The sequence below is a fragment of the Engystomops pustulosus genome, chromosome 8, assembly GCF_040894005.1.
Source record: "Engystomops pustulosus chromosome 8, aEngPut4.maternal, whole genome shotgun sequence".
Classification (NCBI taxonomy): domain Eukaryota; kingdom Metazoa; phylum Chordata; class Amphibia; order Anura; family Leptodactylidae; genus Engystomops; species Engystomops pustulosus.
This window is the reverse complement of record NC_092418.1, coordinates 46,567,626-46,584,635: the sequence shown is the minus strand read 5'-3', so window position 1 is coordinate 46,584,635 and position 17,010 is coordinate 46,567,626. Positions and strand designations below refer to the sequence as shown.

The 17,010-nt window shown below is 41.4% G+C and overlaps 1 protein-coding gene across 1 annotated transcript; it reads right to left on the bottom strand.

The window, feature by feature from the left end:
- Window positions 1–1,181: 1,181 nt before the first annotated feature.
- On the bottom strand, window positions 1,182–12,207 carry NABP1 (nucleic acid binding protein 1). Its single transcript, XM_072120846.1, has 6 exons — window positions 11,719–12,207; window positions 11,395–11,533; window positions 7,591–7,662; window positions 3,598–3,688; window positions 3,086–3,125; window positions 1,182–1,942 (listed from the first exon to the last, which is right to left on the bottom strand). The coding sequence occupies exons 1-6, from the start codon at window positions 11,807–11,809 to the stop codon at window positions 1,752–1,754; spliced, it is 624 nt and encodes a 207-aa protein (XP_071976947.1). The 5' UTR covers window positions 11,810–12,207; the 3' UTR covers window positions 1,182–1,751.
- Window positions 12,208–17,010: the final 4,803 nt, after the last annotated feature.

Here is a 17,010-nt window from a genome sequence, read left to right as displayed (position 1 = left end):
TATGGGGGACTTATTCTTTATTATGCAGATACACAGGCTGACACAGACACTGCTGGGTACTGCCCCTGGCAGTCACAGTTGGCAGGCTTGGGATCCTGCGATTGGCACCCCCCTTTGCAGCGCCATTGATTGTGGGGGCTGTGGCAGCAAAGTTCAGTAACCTAAAGGGTTAGCTGTCAGATACAAGCAGGTTCCCGAACAGATGGAGATTGCACAGGCTCTGCTTCAAAGTCTGTGCAATCTTCATGACGTCAGGGAACACCACGGTGTGATAAGTACAATCAAGCCATGGTGTGGCATGGTGTAAATGTATCAGTGCAATGGATCAGTTGCTCGGTCAAAATAGTGGCCATTAAAAAAAAAGTACAGGATGTCTTAAACAACCAGTTTTTCAAGGAACACAGACTAATTTATCAATGAAAAACAGATGCCAGACTGAAGCAAACTGTAAAAAACACGTTGTAGTCTGTCTTTCACTGCCAATTCTAGCCACATGTGTGTGCAGGTAGCTCAAACAAAGGAGCACGAGTCAGAAAAACAAAGACATTTTCCACAATCATCCAGCATCCCTTTCAATCATTCTCGCTTTGAGAAATAAAATGGGTTTTCTTTAGAAAATCAATTAACCCAGAATTTCTAAACTAAAGAAAATATTCCCAATTTTCTGTAATTAAATAGAAACCTTTGTCCCAACCTATAATTAAAACATTTTTATTGGGTTTTTGTTTTTTTTTTTAATTTGGACACCTGACCATGTATATAAGAGAAGTCTCAGATATCATCTTGCTCCAGTGTATCCCAATTTGGTATATCACTGTGACTCATACAGAGCAGTCATTATTGCACTCATGTAGATATACACCCACAGACATTTCTGTACAGGACAGCTATTATGAAGGCAAGTGGGGAGGAACCAGACTAAAGACCCTCTCACACCCCAACAGATTTCGCTGACATATTGGCATTCTAAGTAAATCCAAGGCTACAAGTTATTCATGGATCGAAAAGAACAAAAAAGTTTAATATCAGACCTAAACTACAGGAGCAGTTTAAAAAAGGATTCTTGTTTTTCTTAAAAAGTATTAAATAACTGACCATATATGAACCCAACATAAGCTTCAAGTTTAGATTTACTTGACAACCCATTTAAAAAAAAAAATAAAATAAAGAAAGAACAGCCATTTGTAAAAAATGAGGTTTACTAATAACATGAGGGAAACCCGTATAGACTTGTGTATCACTTTTAGCATTGTTCCTAAATATGACCATAGGCGGATTTAAACACAAAAGGTAGGTATATATGGGAAAACCCCTGTAATCCCAGGCTGAATGCAGACTGCACTATGCAATTTATACAGAAACATTGCAGGAGTCACAAAAAAAAAAGGAATATAGAGAGATTGCGTCTGCAAGTTCAATTTGGTCCAGTGTGGCAATTCACAAATCCTATACATTGCTCCAAATTCAATATCATTATAGTTTCCGCATACCATCTTAACTGCATTGAGATACAATATAGTTAAGAGATCCATCTCTTCACATTAACCATAAATAAAAGTGCACTAAGTGTTCAAGTAGAGCAGTCGTCTCCAACGTGTGGCTCTCCATTTGTGGAACTACAAGTCCCAGCATGTCGTGGCAGTCTGTGGTCGGCAGAGCATGCTGGAAAATGCAGTTAATCCCTAAGTGGAGGGCTACAGGTTATAGAGAATGGTGTGTCGTTCTGTGTAGCATATGAAAGTATATTCAAGTCATCTCTTTGCTCTTCTTGGGTCTCTTCCATTGCTGATAGTGGCAACTGTTTGCTGAGCAGGATTTGTTGGCGGAGGAACTGGTGGTTGGTTTACAGGTCCTCGTCCATTTGTCCTACCATTGTTACTATATGAAGATGAATGATTAGGAAACGAGTTTACGGATCCCGGCACAGACTGTGGCCCATTACCTGTAATAAGTGACGCAAGCATTAAGAATGTGTTTACACAAAGAAAGACAAAGTTATTTTGGCAAAGCATTAAAATTCCAATGACTAGGTATGCAGCTATGCCCATAGGATGCAGGTTTCTTTTGTCATTTCCAGTGGACTTGACAAATTACTGTTTGTAAAAGGTGTACAAGCAGAGTTTTTGGCTTATACAAGAGTCCTTCGCTCCTCTTTCTTCTCGCTGCGAGTAACAGTAGGCAGACACACCTCTGCCCACTGTTACATACAGAGAGAAGAGCAGCGGAGGGGAGAATTGGGAGAGCTGGAAGGTGAGTATGCAAGTTTCTTTTTTTAATTTTTTTTATACGCAGAGGAGGTGTAAGGGGCATTTCATCAGTAGGGAGGTGCCTGGCTGCACAGGGCATTTCATAACTGGGGGGCTGGCTGCATGCATGGGGCATTTCATAACTGGAGGAGGCTGTGACCAATACATTTCCCGCCCTAGGCTTATACTCGAGCCAGTAAGTTTTCCCAGTTATTTGTGGCAAAATTAAGGACCTCGACTTATACTCAAGTCAACTTATACTCAATTATATATATATTATATATATTAATTATATTCTGTGTGTAACAGTGGGCAGAGGCGTGTCTGCCTACTGTTACTCGCAGCGAGAAGAAAGAGGAGGAGCGAAGGACTCTTGTATAAGCCAAAAACTCTGCTTGTACACCTTTTACATACAGTAATTTGTCAAGTCCGCTGGAAATGACAAAAGAAACCTGCATCCTATGGGCATATATAATATTATATATATTTATATTTTCCCCCCAAATATAGCAGCAAGACTAACTCACTAGATTAACATCTCATCCCAAGAATCTTTTTTCCCCATAAAATGATATATATAACGAGTGTTTAGGTGAAATGGTCGGCTTCGACAATGGCAACTAACACATACACTGTCACAGTATAATACAGCAGATATCTGCCTTATATGGAGAGGGCTTCACCTATAAAGCCTTAATCTCTTGTGGACACACGTTATGCCCTTCTTATACACTGGTGACCTTTTATTTGTGGTTTGACTCCTATTTATGGTATTTTTTAAGAATTCACATTCTCCGGGGAGCTTACAGCTAAATTTTCACTCCCTGCCATGCACTTACCTGTGTTAGGGGGGGAATTATTGCTCTGATCCATATGCACCTGTAAGACAACATTTCTTTTGTTACATCAATGAAATTTGTGTCTGAAAGCAAGTAAAATGCAAACCCTTTACATGCCTCCATATTAATTTACCAGTACTTGGAAGCACGGCAAGGTATATCAGGTGACAGGCTTAAGCGGTTTATCAATGATTCATACACCATTGATCCTGTCTGCCCACACTATACCATCAGCTTCATACAACACAGGCACGTACTATTCTAGAGAAGTGTAGACTTTCCAAATATTCCTGATCTTCGCAAAAACACATCTGCTGCAAGAAGACCAGCAACAGATCTACAGCAGCACAAAATAGAACAGAAATGGTATATATACAGTATATGTAAACAGTGCTACCTTTACCCGGTCTCTACAAACTCTATACAAAAGTATATTTTATTATGTACTCTGTAATAACAGTCATAATAGCTTTTAATTTGAGGCCTTTCTGCACTCCTGAAATGGGACTTACAGCTTTGTTTGGATTCGCTTTTGGTGGCTGGTTGGCAAAGTCTGGATTTGGTTCACTAAAGTTTGGCACTTCTGAATACACCATACAAAATCTATAGGGGAAGAAAGTGACAACTTTAATTTTAATTCTTTAAGGAAAAAAAATGATAAAAAAAAAAAATTAATTCTTCAAAATGCAAAGTCCATCTCAGGTCCAGGAAACTCCAGTCATAAATGACAGTAACCTAAACTTTACAAATTGGACATTAATTGCGTAAAAGGAACGCTCTCAGTCATGTTTTGGCAATTCAACCATACTATGAAGGCCAATACACATAGAGGCTTATAAAAAAGTTGCTAAGGTTGTATCTTCAGACTCCATCAACAACCCCCTCCCAAAAATAACATGAAAGTTTACAGTTTGAGCTTCTTGTAAAACTCGTATGTTACATTGACTGCTCTTTTAATTGACTTTCCCAATGTTTGTGTTACTTATGTAATAATTTGGGTACCAATACACTGCCATTAAAACATAACTAATCCTGTAAAACATATATTTTTTTTATTGGAGAGATGAATAATGCAGGCAATCATAGTAAGCTTTGTTATATACTTTATAAAGAAAAAGCTTTTTTTCTTTTTTTTCTGCAGCTTCTTTGCCTTGTAGTGAGCAGCATTTCTGAAAGTCTTCTCAACACTTGTCCCCACCAGAAAAGTTCAGCTCTAAGGAAACAATCCTAAAGACTTTTCCTTAAAATATATTACAAATGTTACTATTATCAACTGCATTATTAATTGTGGTCAATAAATAACTTTTGACCAAACAAATTAAAGAAAAAAACTTTCATTCTGGTTTAAAGTGCTCTGTGCAAATAATACCAATTGTCTAAAGGAAAGGGACAACTTGTTGTAAAAGGGTGTATTTACAGTATGGGATAGTATACAGTTTTGCTTCTATTATTATGTAAGCATGTACTGGAAATATTCCCAGACTTGCACATTGCATTGTGGTATTGTAAGTAAAATGGTAGCTTCTTGCTAATCTTCAGAATTTTGATTTTTAAATGTAGCAAGGTCAAATATAGTTACATTTATTAATTTACAGTATTAATAATTTCATACCATTCGTTGTGACCACTGCGCCAAAGTAAAAAGATTTTTAAAAAATAGAAGAAAAACAAAAATTTAAAACCCCATATGGTAAAAAAAAATTACATAGCCCCATAAAAAAAACCCAAGTAATGTCAATTTTTAGACTTAACTATAGATTTTCCACTAACATCCAAACACAGCTTTCACACATCAATATTAGATAAGTATTTGTAAATTGCTACCAGGTGGAACATTTAAAAAAAAAATGGTGTCCTAAATACCCAAAAATAAAACAGTGATACTTGTCTTATATTTCCCTAGGTCAGTGGTGGCGGACCTATGGCACGAGTGCCAGAGGTGGCACTCGGAGCTCTTTCTGTGGGCACCCAGCACAGAATTTACCAGATTTACCAGATAGGACTCAAGCCTTCCTCCTCACTCGGTGCTATTTTAAAGTGACACTTACTAGGCTGCCAGGACTACAGGAGGAGCGAGAAGGTGTGGACAGGGATGGATTATCGTTGGAGCTCCTGCTTTGGGTGCCCTGATTCTTCCTCTTCAGGGGACACTGGAAGGAAGCTACAATCCAAATGTCTCCTGCATTCTATTGTATTGGTGTCCTCAGGGCGATCAATAGGTTACTGCTCAAATGATCATGTTTGCACTTTGCGACATACAGAGTGCCCAAACTACAACTAAAACACACTTTTCTAAAAGATTCGCCATCACTGCCCTAGGTGTTCCAGCACTTAAGTTCTGCAGAGCTAAAGGTATTTGAACAGGCTGGGCAGTATGTGACCACTACGGTCTATAGGCAGGGGATTTCCAGCCGATTGGCTGTAGGGGCCAAAAGAGACTGAGCGCATCATGGGAACTGCAACACTTGATTGCTTGGTGAAATAAAAGTAGATAGTGGTTTTCAAAAGATCTCACACACAAAGACACACAACACAAATAAGACTATAGTTTAATGTTCTCCTCTTCCATGGCTGCCTTCTACTGATCCCTGATGGGAAGTGCTTTTACAGCTGTCATGGAGAGGAGTCCATATCACTAGCTACAGCAGTATGCAGCATGACCACTGAGGGCGCCAGTGGGCAGGAAGAGATGGCAGCACTGGAAGAAGCAGAAGAGATTACATTTCTTTCACTCTCGCAAGAACAAAACACTAAACATACACCAAGACCACATTCATAAATCATGTGTTGCATAGTTTCTTGCACGTATTGGTAAACATGACAAAATGTTATATTTTTCTGGAAAAGAGGTTAAAAAAATGTTGTTTTGGATACATATAGGATTTTTCAACTTGCAAGTGAAGCAAAGTACAATGCCAAAATCTCAATGAAGTCTGGTCATCATGCACATCATCCAGCTGAACCATCCAGACTAGTATTTGACTGAAACAGGACAGAGCTAGCATGGAGGTGGTTTTACCTTTTCACAGCCCTAGAGGGTGCTCCCTCGGGTCAGGGTAGTGTGTGGAAGCTCGCATTGCGGCTGCCTGCACCGTACCTGGCCTGTGAATAAATAGAGGACTTCAGTTTTCCATGCTGCCAGTCCTTTAACATTAAACCAGAACAAACAGTGAAGAAAGGTTCATTCTGAAAGAAAACTCTGTAATAACATGAACACAAAGTTACATGCAAAAGTAGGTCCAGATGCCACCTGGAATTAGAAGTATAATGCCCATGACAACTTTGGAGGACCAACCACCTGTTCAGATAAATAGTCGTCTATCAGCAGGCACAGTGTGGGGAAGGAGCAACTAAAACTGGAACATGGATTTATATTCTAGGATTATAGCTGGACTTAGAACAGTCTGGTGAACACAGCACAGCTCCTACTCTCCGCAATGAGCGAGAGCGAAAGCAGGCTTCTGGTTGCATATTACAGCAGAATGGAGAGGCTGGGCAGCAGTTTGTATACAAGAGCAATCTGAGTACATACAGTGCACCATGTCCAGATACAAATCCATGAACACAAATCCATTTTCACAATTCTGCAGCTACTTACAATACACAAAGCCAGGGTTACAAACAACTCCAGGGCTTCTACACAGCACTGTCTGGTCAAAAAGGCTGGTAGACTCCCTGTAAAAGTACCTCAGCGCCCTCATCCATCTATTTATTCAGCACTAAACTAAAAAAACTGATCTTCTAGTTGCTGTGTTAACAGATTTTTTGCCTTGACAATACCTGTGTTATGAGATGTGCATGATCGCTGCAACACCTAGAGAAGGTTGTCAGATCTATGGTTGAACTTAGCCATGATGTCTTATGTGTATGATTAGGGAGAAACCTAGTTATACTTTTTCTTTCCATGAGCACCCTACTAACTGCAAACCAGACTACAAAGGCAGTTCTTCAGCAAAAGATATGCCTTGTGTGCATATACTGCATATAAGCCTCTTACACAAAGTGAAACTAAATGGACAATAAGAACCTTAATCCCTAAATGAGCATTTGCATCTGAAGTTAGGCTGCCGCATCCTACAATGGACGGTGAATGAGTGAATACCCAAGAAATGCCTCCAAAATGAAAACATAATTGAACATTGTGGATGGGCAGAGTTTTTACCAAAGGAAGCAGCCAAAAAAAAGAAATAAAAAGTTCAGGATTGACTGAAACGAGATACAGCAACTTAGCGGTTTTACAAGTTGTGACTTTGTTTCGTGGTATTAAAATATAGAGATAAATCTGTTGTATATTTATTTGCAATACAAATAACTATAGTGGATGGTAACAAGTTATTGACGTGCGAACAATGATACATAATGGATGAATCCGATGAGCTCATTCCAGAAATGCTGCATAACAAATTGAAAGTGACATCAGATGCTCATTTTGTTGACAGCAGAATTTAATGCTCGGCTGGTGGAAACAAAATACATCACTTCCCATGAACAGGCAGTGTACTTACTCTCCTATTTTCTGAAGTTCCCCTCCTCTTCCACTGTACAGTGTTAGGCATCCTTTCCACATCGATGCATACCTTAAAAACAAGTGTAAATCATCTATAAAGGTCACACATCAAGGCTGTTAATAACCGAAATGGTAGCATCCTGCAAAAAATTATATCATACACAGCAAAAAAGTGGGGTTTTTTTACTTTTTTTTTTAAACATAATAAAACCTATATAAATTAGATCTCGTCATGAGGATGCTGACCCAAACAGTAATAGGGAGGTGGAGTGCAAAGTGGTTTTTCATCAACTTCACAGCATTTAAAATATTTTCCCAGCTTGAAATGCTAAATGATGTCACCAGGAAGTGCAAATTCTTATGCAAAAAACAAACCCTCATATCGATCTGTAAAACAGACGCTCAAAAAAAAATATTCTGGCTTTTGGAAGTTGGGGAGGAAAAGATTGAAACGTAAAAACAGAAAGGAGATTTGCAGCAAAAGGTTAAGGAAGAAGTAAACTTTTTATCCTCAGAAGTCGAATAAAGCCTAAACATGGAAGGAACATAAAAGAGAAAACTTGGCCTAGACATACACCCATGTCGTGTAATGGACAGTATACAATTTTTGCTTTAACCGTACATACAGGCCCAAAGTAAAGACTATGCACTCCTATCACTCCAGCTCTGGTGCAAATAAAACATTGTCTTACAGTTCAGCGTTAAACAATAAGCCATTCTTCTTCACAGACAGCCCGTGCTTAGCTTGCACAGCTAAACATGTAGTAACTCATGCCAGGCTGCCATAATAGGAAAGCCAGCTACAACATACTTCACTGTTTGCTTATGTGAGCACAAAGGGAAGTTCTGCCTTCTGCCCTGATCCTGTTGATCCGGTTTAGATACACATCAGCACCACCTGTGATCAAATGCCATTTTTCTGCCATTTTTGAGGTTTAGCATTTGGAAATTAACAAGGCAGTCCAAAGGGCAATGTAATAGAGAGCTCTTCAGTTCAGAGAGCTCATGCCACTGCACATGAAGGGGTTAACTACCAGGTTACTGTACACATAGCAGAAAATGTTCTTATGCTTCACCCGAGAAAACTTGCCAAAATCGTTGATTCTCTAACGATCCTCGAGAAAGGTCATGCCGAATATCAGAATGGTGGGGTGCACACCTAGCACCTGTCCAAGAGCTTTTATCTCTTGTAGTTCTGACAGTTTCATAGTGGGGACACAGGTGTCCTTATTAAAAGACCTCCTCGCAGCCAACATAACCCCCTTTAACCCTTTTCCTGCATAGAAATGTGTGCTCCAGCTCTATGTTAGACTAGCTCCACCCCAACCAGCAGATTTCATAATATTTCAATGTTTTGGAAGTCGAGTCCATTTCGCAAATATTTCTAGCACATTGTTTATGTTGCACAACAATGTGATTTTATAGGAAAATACTTTCTGGAATTTATGAAAAGATTGTAAAGTGCAAGTCGTAACATCATTGCAGCACAATATGAACATAATATTTTTCTTTCTGTATAATATAGTATAGGATGGAAAAGAGCATAAACTATCTGAGATAAGCAGCAGCAGTACAATCTCACAGAAATCAGCAAAAAGAGCCTGGCATTTCCCACAAGGCATCCAATCTACAGGTCGGTATGTTGACAAGCAGGAGGAGCGGGACAGAGTGATATGTAATTATGTACAAAAGATGATTGGTTTGATATTCACACCTCAATTAGGAATTCAAGGGTGGTCCTAGCTGGCATAGCCATTATAGCCATTTATGAGGACCAGCTTTCATAGTCCTCAGAGAAAAGGCAGCCGGTAACTGGATCCCCCACCCCCCAAAAAAATAAGAACAAGTCAAAACTGTGTAAAAATATGTTCAAATCAATTTGGATAAATACCAATACACTCCACCGCTACTGTATTAGGCAGCTGCAGGCAAACATGTCCAGCCTGCGGACTGAACACGTTGCACGGGATAAGAGTCCCTGCATCATACAGAGAAATGATGCAAGGAATCCCTGTCTGCTGCACAAAGTGGAGCGACGGTCCTGTAAGAATTCTTAGTGTCAGTGCTGCAGTTCGGCAATGTGTGCAGTCCATGGTATGGGACCAACATATGGGTCTGTTTTCAGGGGTTCAACATGTTGCTCTGTAGCCGGCAAAATGCTGCAAGATTTTTGAGCCAAAAAAAATATATATAAATGAATTAAAAAACAAAAAGACCTGTTGCAAGGGAAAAATTTGCTGTCAATCTCTTGAAAAAAAAAAATCTGCATCTAAAGGAATAAAACACTACAGATATTTATACCATATAAATCTACAGGAAATAAATACCATACATGAGAATACCCCTTTAAATCAGATTTGCCACATAAATTGCTTGCAGGTACCCCCCCAATACAGACGTATAACCTCAACTGAACAATCTTGCTTGTAAAGGACTGGATTCTCATAAAATAGGGTTTACCATATATGTTATGTGTACATTTCCTATTACTCTATAGTAAAGTTTAAAGGGGTATTCCGGGAATATGAACGTCTGACACAAAACCCTTGATGATATAAATAAATGAATACAACAATACTCAATGTCATTAGTCACAAAACGGAGCTAAAATAATAATGTGATTTGTGATTTACAAAATTTACGGCCTCTCTAAAGTAGGTGGAGTTATCACTAAATGGCCGCCACTGGAAACTACAAGTTCCATGATCCTTTAGTTCTCAGTAACTCCTCCTCCCTGTTATGCGCTACTCCCTGTGATGATGTAACAGGTTTTCTTGCTCTGTTACCATAGTAATGATGTGTAACTGCCATCACCACAACACTGACCATACTGGATGCACTGCAACCAACCGACTACAGCCAAACATAGTGGTGATCACATGACCCTGCCCAGGCAGGTACAGGACATGTGATGTGGACATGTGACCAGCGGCCATCTTCTTTTCTGCGACGGACCGCGCGGAGGAAATTAACGGACTGATTAAAGGGCCAGTAGCATTTTAATTCTTCATTACAGTCTATGTCATCAGCATTTTCTGCTAAGCGGAGCAAAATTTTAAATAACAACCAATTACATATTCGCTTATATTTTGAGTGCCCACTTGTATATGAATTATGCTGATTCCTGGAATACCCCTTTAAGTTTAAAAATTCTTGCACTTAAAGGGACTGTCCACCTGTGCCATTAAGATATCATAATGCAGCGTAGTGGAACAATGACTTCTATAAACTTGCCTGTATCAACCCAAGGGGGACTTGGCCCAAGTATCTGTTACAATTAGCTGCTGACAGATGACGTCCTTGCTGAGGGTCAGTCAGTGTAGAGGTTACAGCTGAGGTCAATGATAAGTGGTTTGTAGACCACATCCAAAAACAAGCTACAAGATACAGCACCAGGCTGCCAGGGCTTGGAACAAACGGGGCAGACAAGGTTTACTAAAACGTTGCAGCTGTACCACCCCTGTGATAATAGTCTATGCAGGGAACAACATGCTCATCCTCTTCCTATCACTACCACTCAGGGCCAGCGATAGAGCGTCACCATAGCTGGCAGTGTCCCACAGGCCACAACTTCTGTTACCACGTAGCTGTGTACATCTGCTTAGCAAACAATAACCCTTGAGAATCCTTACACTGGGAAGACTCACAGGTACACCCAAAACCTGAGCAGTAGATCAGTTTACAGGAGGAGATTCACTTTCCATACAGCTGCAATCTCATCACTTTCTGGACTTTCAGTGGCCCAAGAAAGTACCAGGTGGTGTGTGTGGTGTGTGTGCCGGCACCATTTATCATCACATACCCTCTTGTCAAGCGAATTATGTCTCCTGGCTGTATAAGGCTTCCAATTTCATCCCACACCGAGACGGTGATGCTGCCCGTTTTATCTGCCACTTTGCAGGACCTCACTTCATGCCCATCTTTAGTTTTTGTAACTCTGCCTGTGTTGAAGAATCAAAATGGAAAAACAAAACTGGGATTTAGTCACAAAAAAAAAAAAAATATGTCACAACTTGGATCATCTAGAAGTGAAGTGATCATGTAAGATAAGGGCACAGCTGGGATGCCCACGTGTGTGCCAAGCACCTGCTGCTCACCTACAGCCCCTCATGAAGGGCCCACTTACCTATCTCCAGGACAATAAAGATGACATTTAAATTTTTCTGTCCGGTCTTAATGTCTTTTATGGACACGTACGAGTCGTTTAGCACGTTCATTATGATTTATGAGCAGCACAAAGCATTACTGATCACAGGGGGGCTGAGTACTGTATTGTGTGGACCGTGGAGCTCGCACACACCTGGATCTGATTCTCTACCACAAAATTAGGGACAATATCAAAAGTCAAGGCAACAAATGCCTCCAGAATTCAGGTCAATAATATTCCGGTGAACACAATGCTGCCCCCAGTGGCCAGGCAAGGTCAGCGCAAGCCGGAGCAGTGAGCTTCCTTATCAAAGCGACACGAGCGGCTTGCGCCTGACGTTACCACAAAGCAACTAATGTCGTGTATTTGCCCCTTTTCGATGATTTGTGCCCTCTAAACCTTTTCAATAGCTAACACAAGCTCACACGCCACCACCTCTCTCCGCTCCACACAAATGTCTGCAAGCATGTGCGGCGTAACCTCACTATTTATATGTGGATTGTACCACTGCAACACTTCCGAGGGGAAACCGCTGTGTGATAAAATTGCCTTTTCATCGGGCTTAGAAGTGGTCTAAACGGAGTAATCCCTCCATCCAGAGTATTATTTATTTTACGAATACTTATTACATCGACCAGCCTTTCTCACACTGAATTTACACCGCCATAAGGTTCAGATGCGTCAAAGACGTGAATGGAACAGTCCCCGGCATCTGCCTGTTCTTTTCTAACGAGTGTACAGAAATCCTTGAGTGTGATTGGTTAGTTGACGGTAAAGAGGCGTGGTCATTGGTCTTTTGTCCTCTGATTCCTGATTCAGTGGTTATTGAGGGTGTGAGTGCCCGTATGGAGTGCTTGGGCTTTTGCGGCTCCTTGTGATTTCATTGTGCACATTTAATGGCGCTCAGCGTTATGTAAAGGTAGCATGGTACGTGTATGTTTTATCCTGCATCAACCATACGGTCTAAATATTAATTTGGTTATACCATTACAAAGCAGGAAGTTGCTAAACAGGAATACACGTATAGTATGCACATACATTACACTATAGCCTGTAGATACACTAGCCCTGCATGCATCAGTACACTTAGATACACTCAAAACGTCCACTAGGAAGTTGACTGACTAATTTTGTGGGTCCCCACCTATACAGATTATTTTACCATCTTATAATACCACATCACCATGCAAACATAGATAGGTTCATAAAAACATAACTTACTGCATAGAAACTATTACATAACTAAATATAGTCAATACCAAATCCATTTAACTACATAGGTACAGCACTGGAACCACGCTACTACATGTATATGGTACCAGGAACCATTACTACATAGATACAGGACCACGCTTACTACTTAGCTATAGCACCTGAACCAAGCACAGTGCGACAGGCAAAGGCTGCGATTAGACGAACGTACGGCTAAGGCCGACCGGGCATTCGTGCAGCGTACTGGAGAGGAGGAGGAGTGACCGCTTCCCTCACCATAGAAATGCATGGCATACGGCCCGTGAACACAGGAAAGATAGGACGCGTCCTATCTTTTCCCTGTGTACCAAGAGGTTCCGTATTGCTCCGTGCTGCCATTACCACCTATGGGCGACGCATGTATGGATGCAAGCTTGCGGCTCTACGTATGTCCTCCAATACGTTCGTCTGAATGCATCCTTATACTGCTCCAGATCACAGTGTCTGATGCTGGATGCTAAATCTCATGTAGTACGAGATTGGCTCCATGTAGGTCGTCCTCTTAGAAGAACATAACAGCGAGTCACAGCAAAGAGGATGTGGTGCAGAATTGTGAGCTCATGGGTAATACCAGCACTTACTGTAAATCTGGTGACTCACACAACTTCTTTGATTGGGGGATTTCTATTTCATAATGTCTCTGCAGATATAGCAACACAAGTTATTCCATAGCTGCCCCATTGGCAGAGGTGTAACTTACAGCTGCTGGGTTCCAATGTAGAATCTACAGTGTATTGTATCAATTATGGAACTGGTCTCCTCCTATGGGGTAAAGACGCCCTTTTTGCCACCCTCAATGTTTGGTAAGATAAGATAATCCTTTATTAGTCCCACAGTGGGGAAATTCCAAACATTACAGCAGCAGAGAAAATACAGAGAGTGCAGTACAAACAATGACAGAACAATAATATTAGGGATACATGAACAAAAAGAAAAAAAAAGGTGATAAAAAGCCAAAAAAAAGAAGACAAGTAATGATTGCCAGTTTGCTAATCAGTCTGTGGATGGGACCTGTAGGGACTGGTTAGGTGGGGGGCACAGGTTACTTTCCTTTGGGCCTTGTTGGTTGACCAGCCTGATCACAGCAGGGAGGAATGACTTCCGATAACGCTCCCTTTAATTGGCCAATTCACTATAATGGGTATGATTCCTATCTGAATAGAGATGCAAATTGTCCTCTCCACTTAGAAGTTATGGAAACACAGCTTTGTGTAAAACCTAATGGAGAAGTTTGGTGGCTTATCTTTAACTAAGACCTTTAACTGTTGCAGCAGTATATGGTAAAAAGACCATAGAGGCCAATAGAGATGATTATCCGTCCATTCAAAGTGTCCTTGGCTGTAAGTTTCCTCACGCCTGCAAAGTCTCCTTAAAGGACATCTACCATCAGAATTTCTGAAAGTAGGAGCCCAAACGTACTTGGTCGTTGCATTTAATAGTATGAGGAACAGTTTTCTAATCTCCAGGGACTGCAGGATGCCCCCGAAAAAAGAAATTATGGCAATATGCTAATGAGCCAGAGGAGCACTGGCCTACGTCACCGGAGTGCCTTTTGGCTCCTAAGACTAATTAAATATGCAGACCCCAACTCTTTGAAGTTGAGCCTGATCCACACACAGCCAATGACTTCACCAGCGGACAGGTCCAACAAGTGATGTCGACGGCTGTCTCTGGATCAGTGGGTGGGACCAAGCGCAACTAGAGATTGTGGGGGACGTGCATATTTAATTAGTCTTAGGAGCCAAAAGGCACTCCGGTGACGTAAGCCTAAGCTCCTTAGCATATTTTTATATTTCTTTTTAGGGCCATCTTTCAGTTCCTGGAGATTAGAAAATCTGTTCCTCATAATATAAAATAACAAGTAAATTAAGGCATATACCATCACAGCAAACCTAGCATGGTGAGCTTGCTGCGCCTCGTTGCTCAATTCTCAATACTAACAGAAGTAGAAGGTTTGCTGTGTGGTGAGCCGACGTCATGAGGGGATGGATGTACAGAAGGAGGGGGTAGGTTGAATATCGTCTAGCTGGACACCAAGGGTCAAAATATGGTAATTAGAAAGCACTTGTTAGAGGAAAGTGACCATTTGTTTTCATGCATTGTGAACCAAGTATACCTTGAGAGCGACATTGATGCAGAAACATATCTTGTTTAATTCCTGATCTGAGTGGTTTTGCTCAAAAAACAATTATAAAATTCAGGACCTTGGGAAAACTGCTTTGCATGCTGTCTTCATAAACACATTACACGGAGCTTCCTGAACTGTCCAGACAGGACTTATCAACCTGTGCTGGATCACTCATACACAGCAGCTAGGGGACAGTGCAGCAATTGATTACTTCTGCCTGTCAGGCACAACACTTTTAATGTAAGAGGAAAAGCACTGAGCAGCCAAAGGAGCAACAGAGCCTCATTATCATAATTTTATAAATATCATAAATATATATATATATATATATATATATATATATATATATATATACTGTATATACTCATCACGCACGTACATTCACCTGTTTAATTTTCATTTACAGGCCCCCTTGTTACAACCCTGCTTCCCCTGAAAATAAGACACCCCCCCCCCCAAAAAAGAAGACATACTGCAATTTTAGTCAAGCTTAGAAATATAAGATGGTTCCGACGGGCGTAACAGCATGACGTAGCGACGTCACGCTGCACAGCTGCCCCGCCTTCCGTACCTGCTCTCCCCTGCTGACCGGGTCTCGGCGTGCTGGCTGCCGTACCGATGATGGGGGATCGTGCGGGGGATCGTGCTCCGTGACCCCGATTCTTTGGATACCCGCGCTGGGGCAGTGACATGCCGCGATACGCTGGTGGAGGTCTCTTACTCCGGTCACCGCTCCGTTTAGCCGGTTCTCCAAGCTCCCGCCTTGCTGTTCCCCTGCTGCTCCGGTGAAGATCTGCTGTTCCGGTGGGGTTCCTTGGCTCTGGCTCCCTGTGCATGAGGCCGAATGTTGGAGGGACACTGCGAAGATACTGTGAAGTCAGGATACCGGGCTGGTCCGTGGCGCTGACCGGTGTAAAGTGCTCCCTGGTCTACTACTAAGGTGGTGTGATCGGGGGGGCTCCCACTGTGTCGGCGCGGCCTGGAGTCGGATCCCGCCACCCATTTATCCCTGTTTTTCCTCCGTCCTCTGCTATGCCGCTATCCTGATTTGGATCGTTGGAGATTTCTGGAGTAATGCTGGAGCTACTCTGCAGGATGGGTGAGATGTATCTGCTCATGGTTATCCCCGCCGCTTCGCTTATGCTGCTATTTACATGCTCTACTAACTGGTACTAATTGAGGCTGCTGGCTTTGCTTGCTTTGCTAATATAATATTGGCCACTAAAAAGTTCTGACTTGCTCCTCATTTAACTTGATGTACTGGGATGCTGACAGTAACTATGTGCTACTAACCGGTCCGTAATATATGGATTGTTGTTTCACGCGAATTTTCCCTTAAATACGTTTATAAGGGCGACTGGACATCTTGGATTTCAGTAAAGACTATACAGAAACTGCCATCGCGGGGGTCCTTGGAAGAGACAATAGTCAGTTAACAACATCGCTTTCTCACAAACAATTTAGCAATATATGGACTTTACTCTTATACTATTATTGTCGAAAGTACCCCCATAGGCTGTCTTGATTTTAGTAGAGTTTATATCAATTGACTCTTAGAGGCGCCTTTTTTTTTGTTTCTAGGAGACAACAACGTGGCTACAGGCTACTTTGAGAGTTTGACTTTCTGTATCCTATAGATGTTACAGATCAATTTCACCAGCCTTTTTCGCATATTGTTTGTTGGTTTACTTTACGGGTTGGCAGTATTGGTTGTTGTGCATTGTCTTTTCAGGATGCCACCTAAGAACGCATCAAGGAAATCCCTGGGGACTACACCCCCTAGGGAGAAAGAGAAAGGGGGGTCCAAAGGGGACAATTCTACAAAAATAGACAAACTATGGAAGTCCCCCTCAGTCAAAACCCGTACCGGTTTGATTACACAGAAAAATCCT

Excerpts from the sequence above, each read along its gene's own strand:
- NABP1 (XM_072120846.1), bottom strand. The coding sequence starts at position 11,809 with ATGAACGTGCTAAACGACTCGTACGTGTCCATAAAAGACATTAAGACC. Across the intron at positions 11,534-11,718 it reads CTTTATTGTCCTGGAGATAG|GCAGAGTTACAAAAACTAAA; the intron begins GTAAGTGGGCCC and ends TCTTCAACACAG. Across the intron at positions 7,663-11,394 it reads ATAATTCGCTTGACAAGAGG|GTATGCATCGATGTGGAAAG; the intron begins GTATGTGATGAT and ends CTTGTTTTTAAG.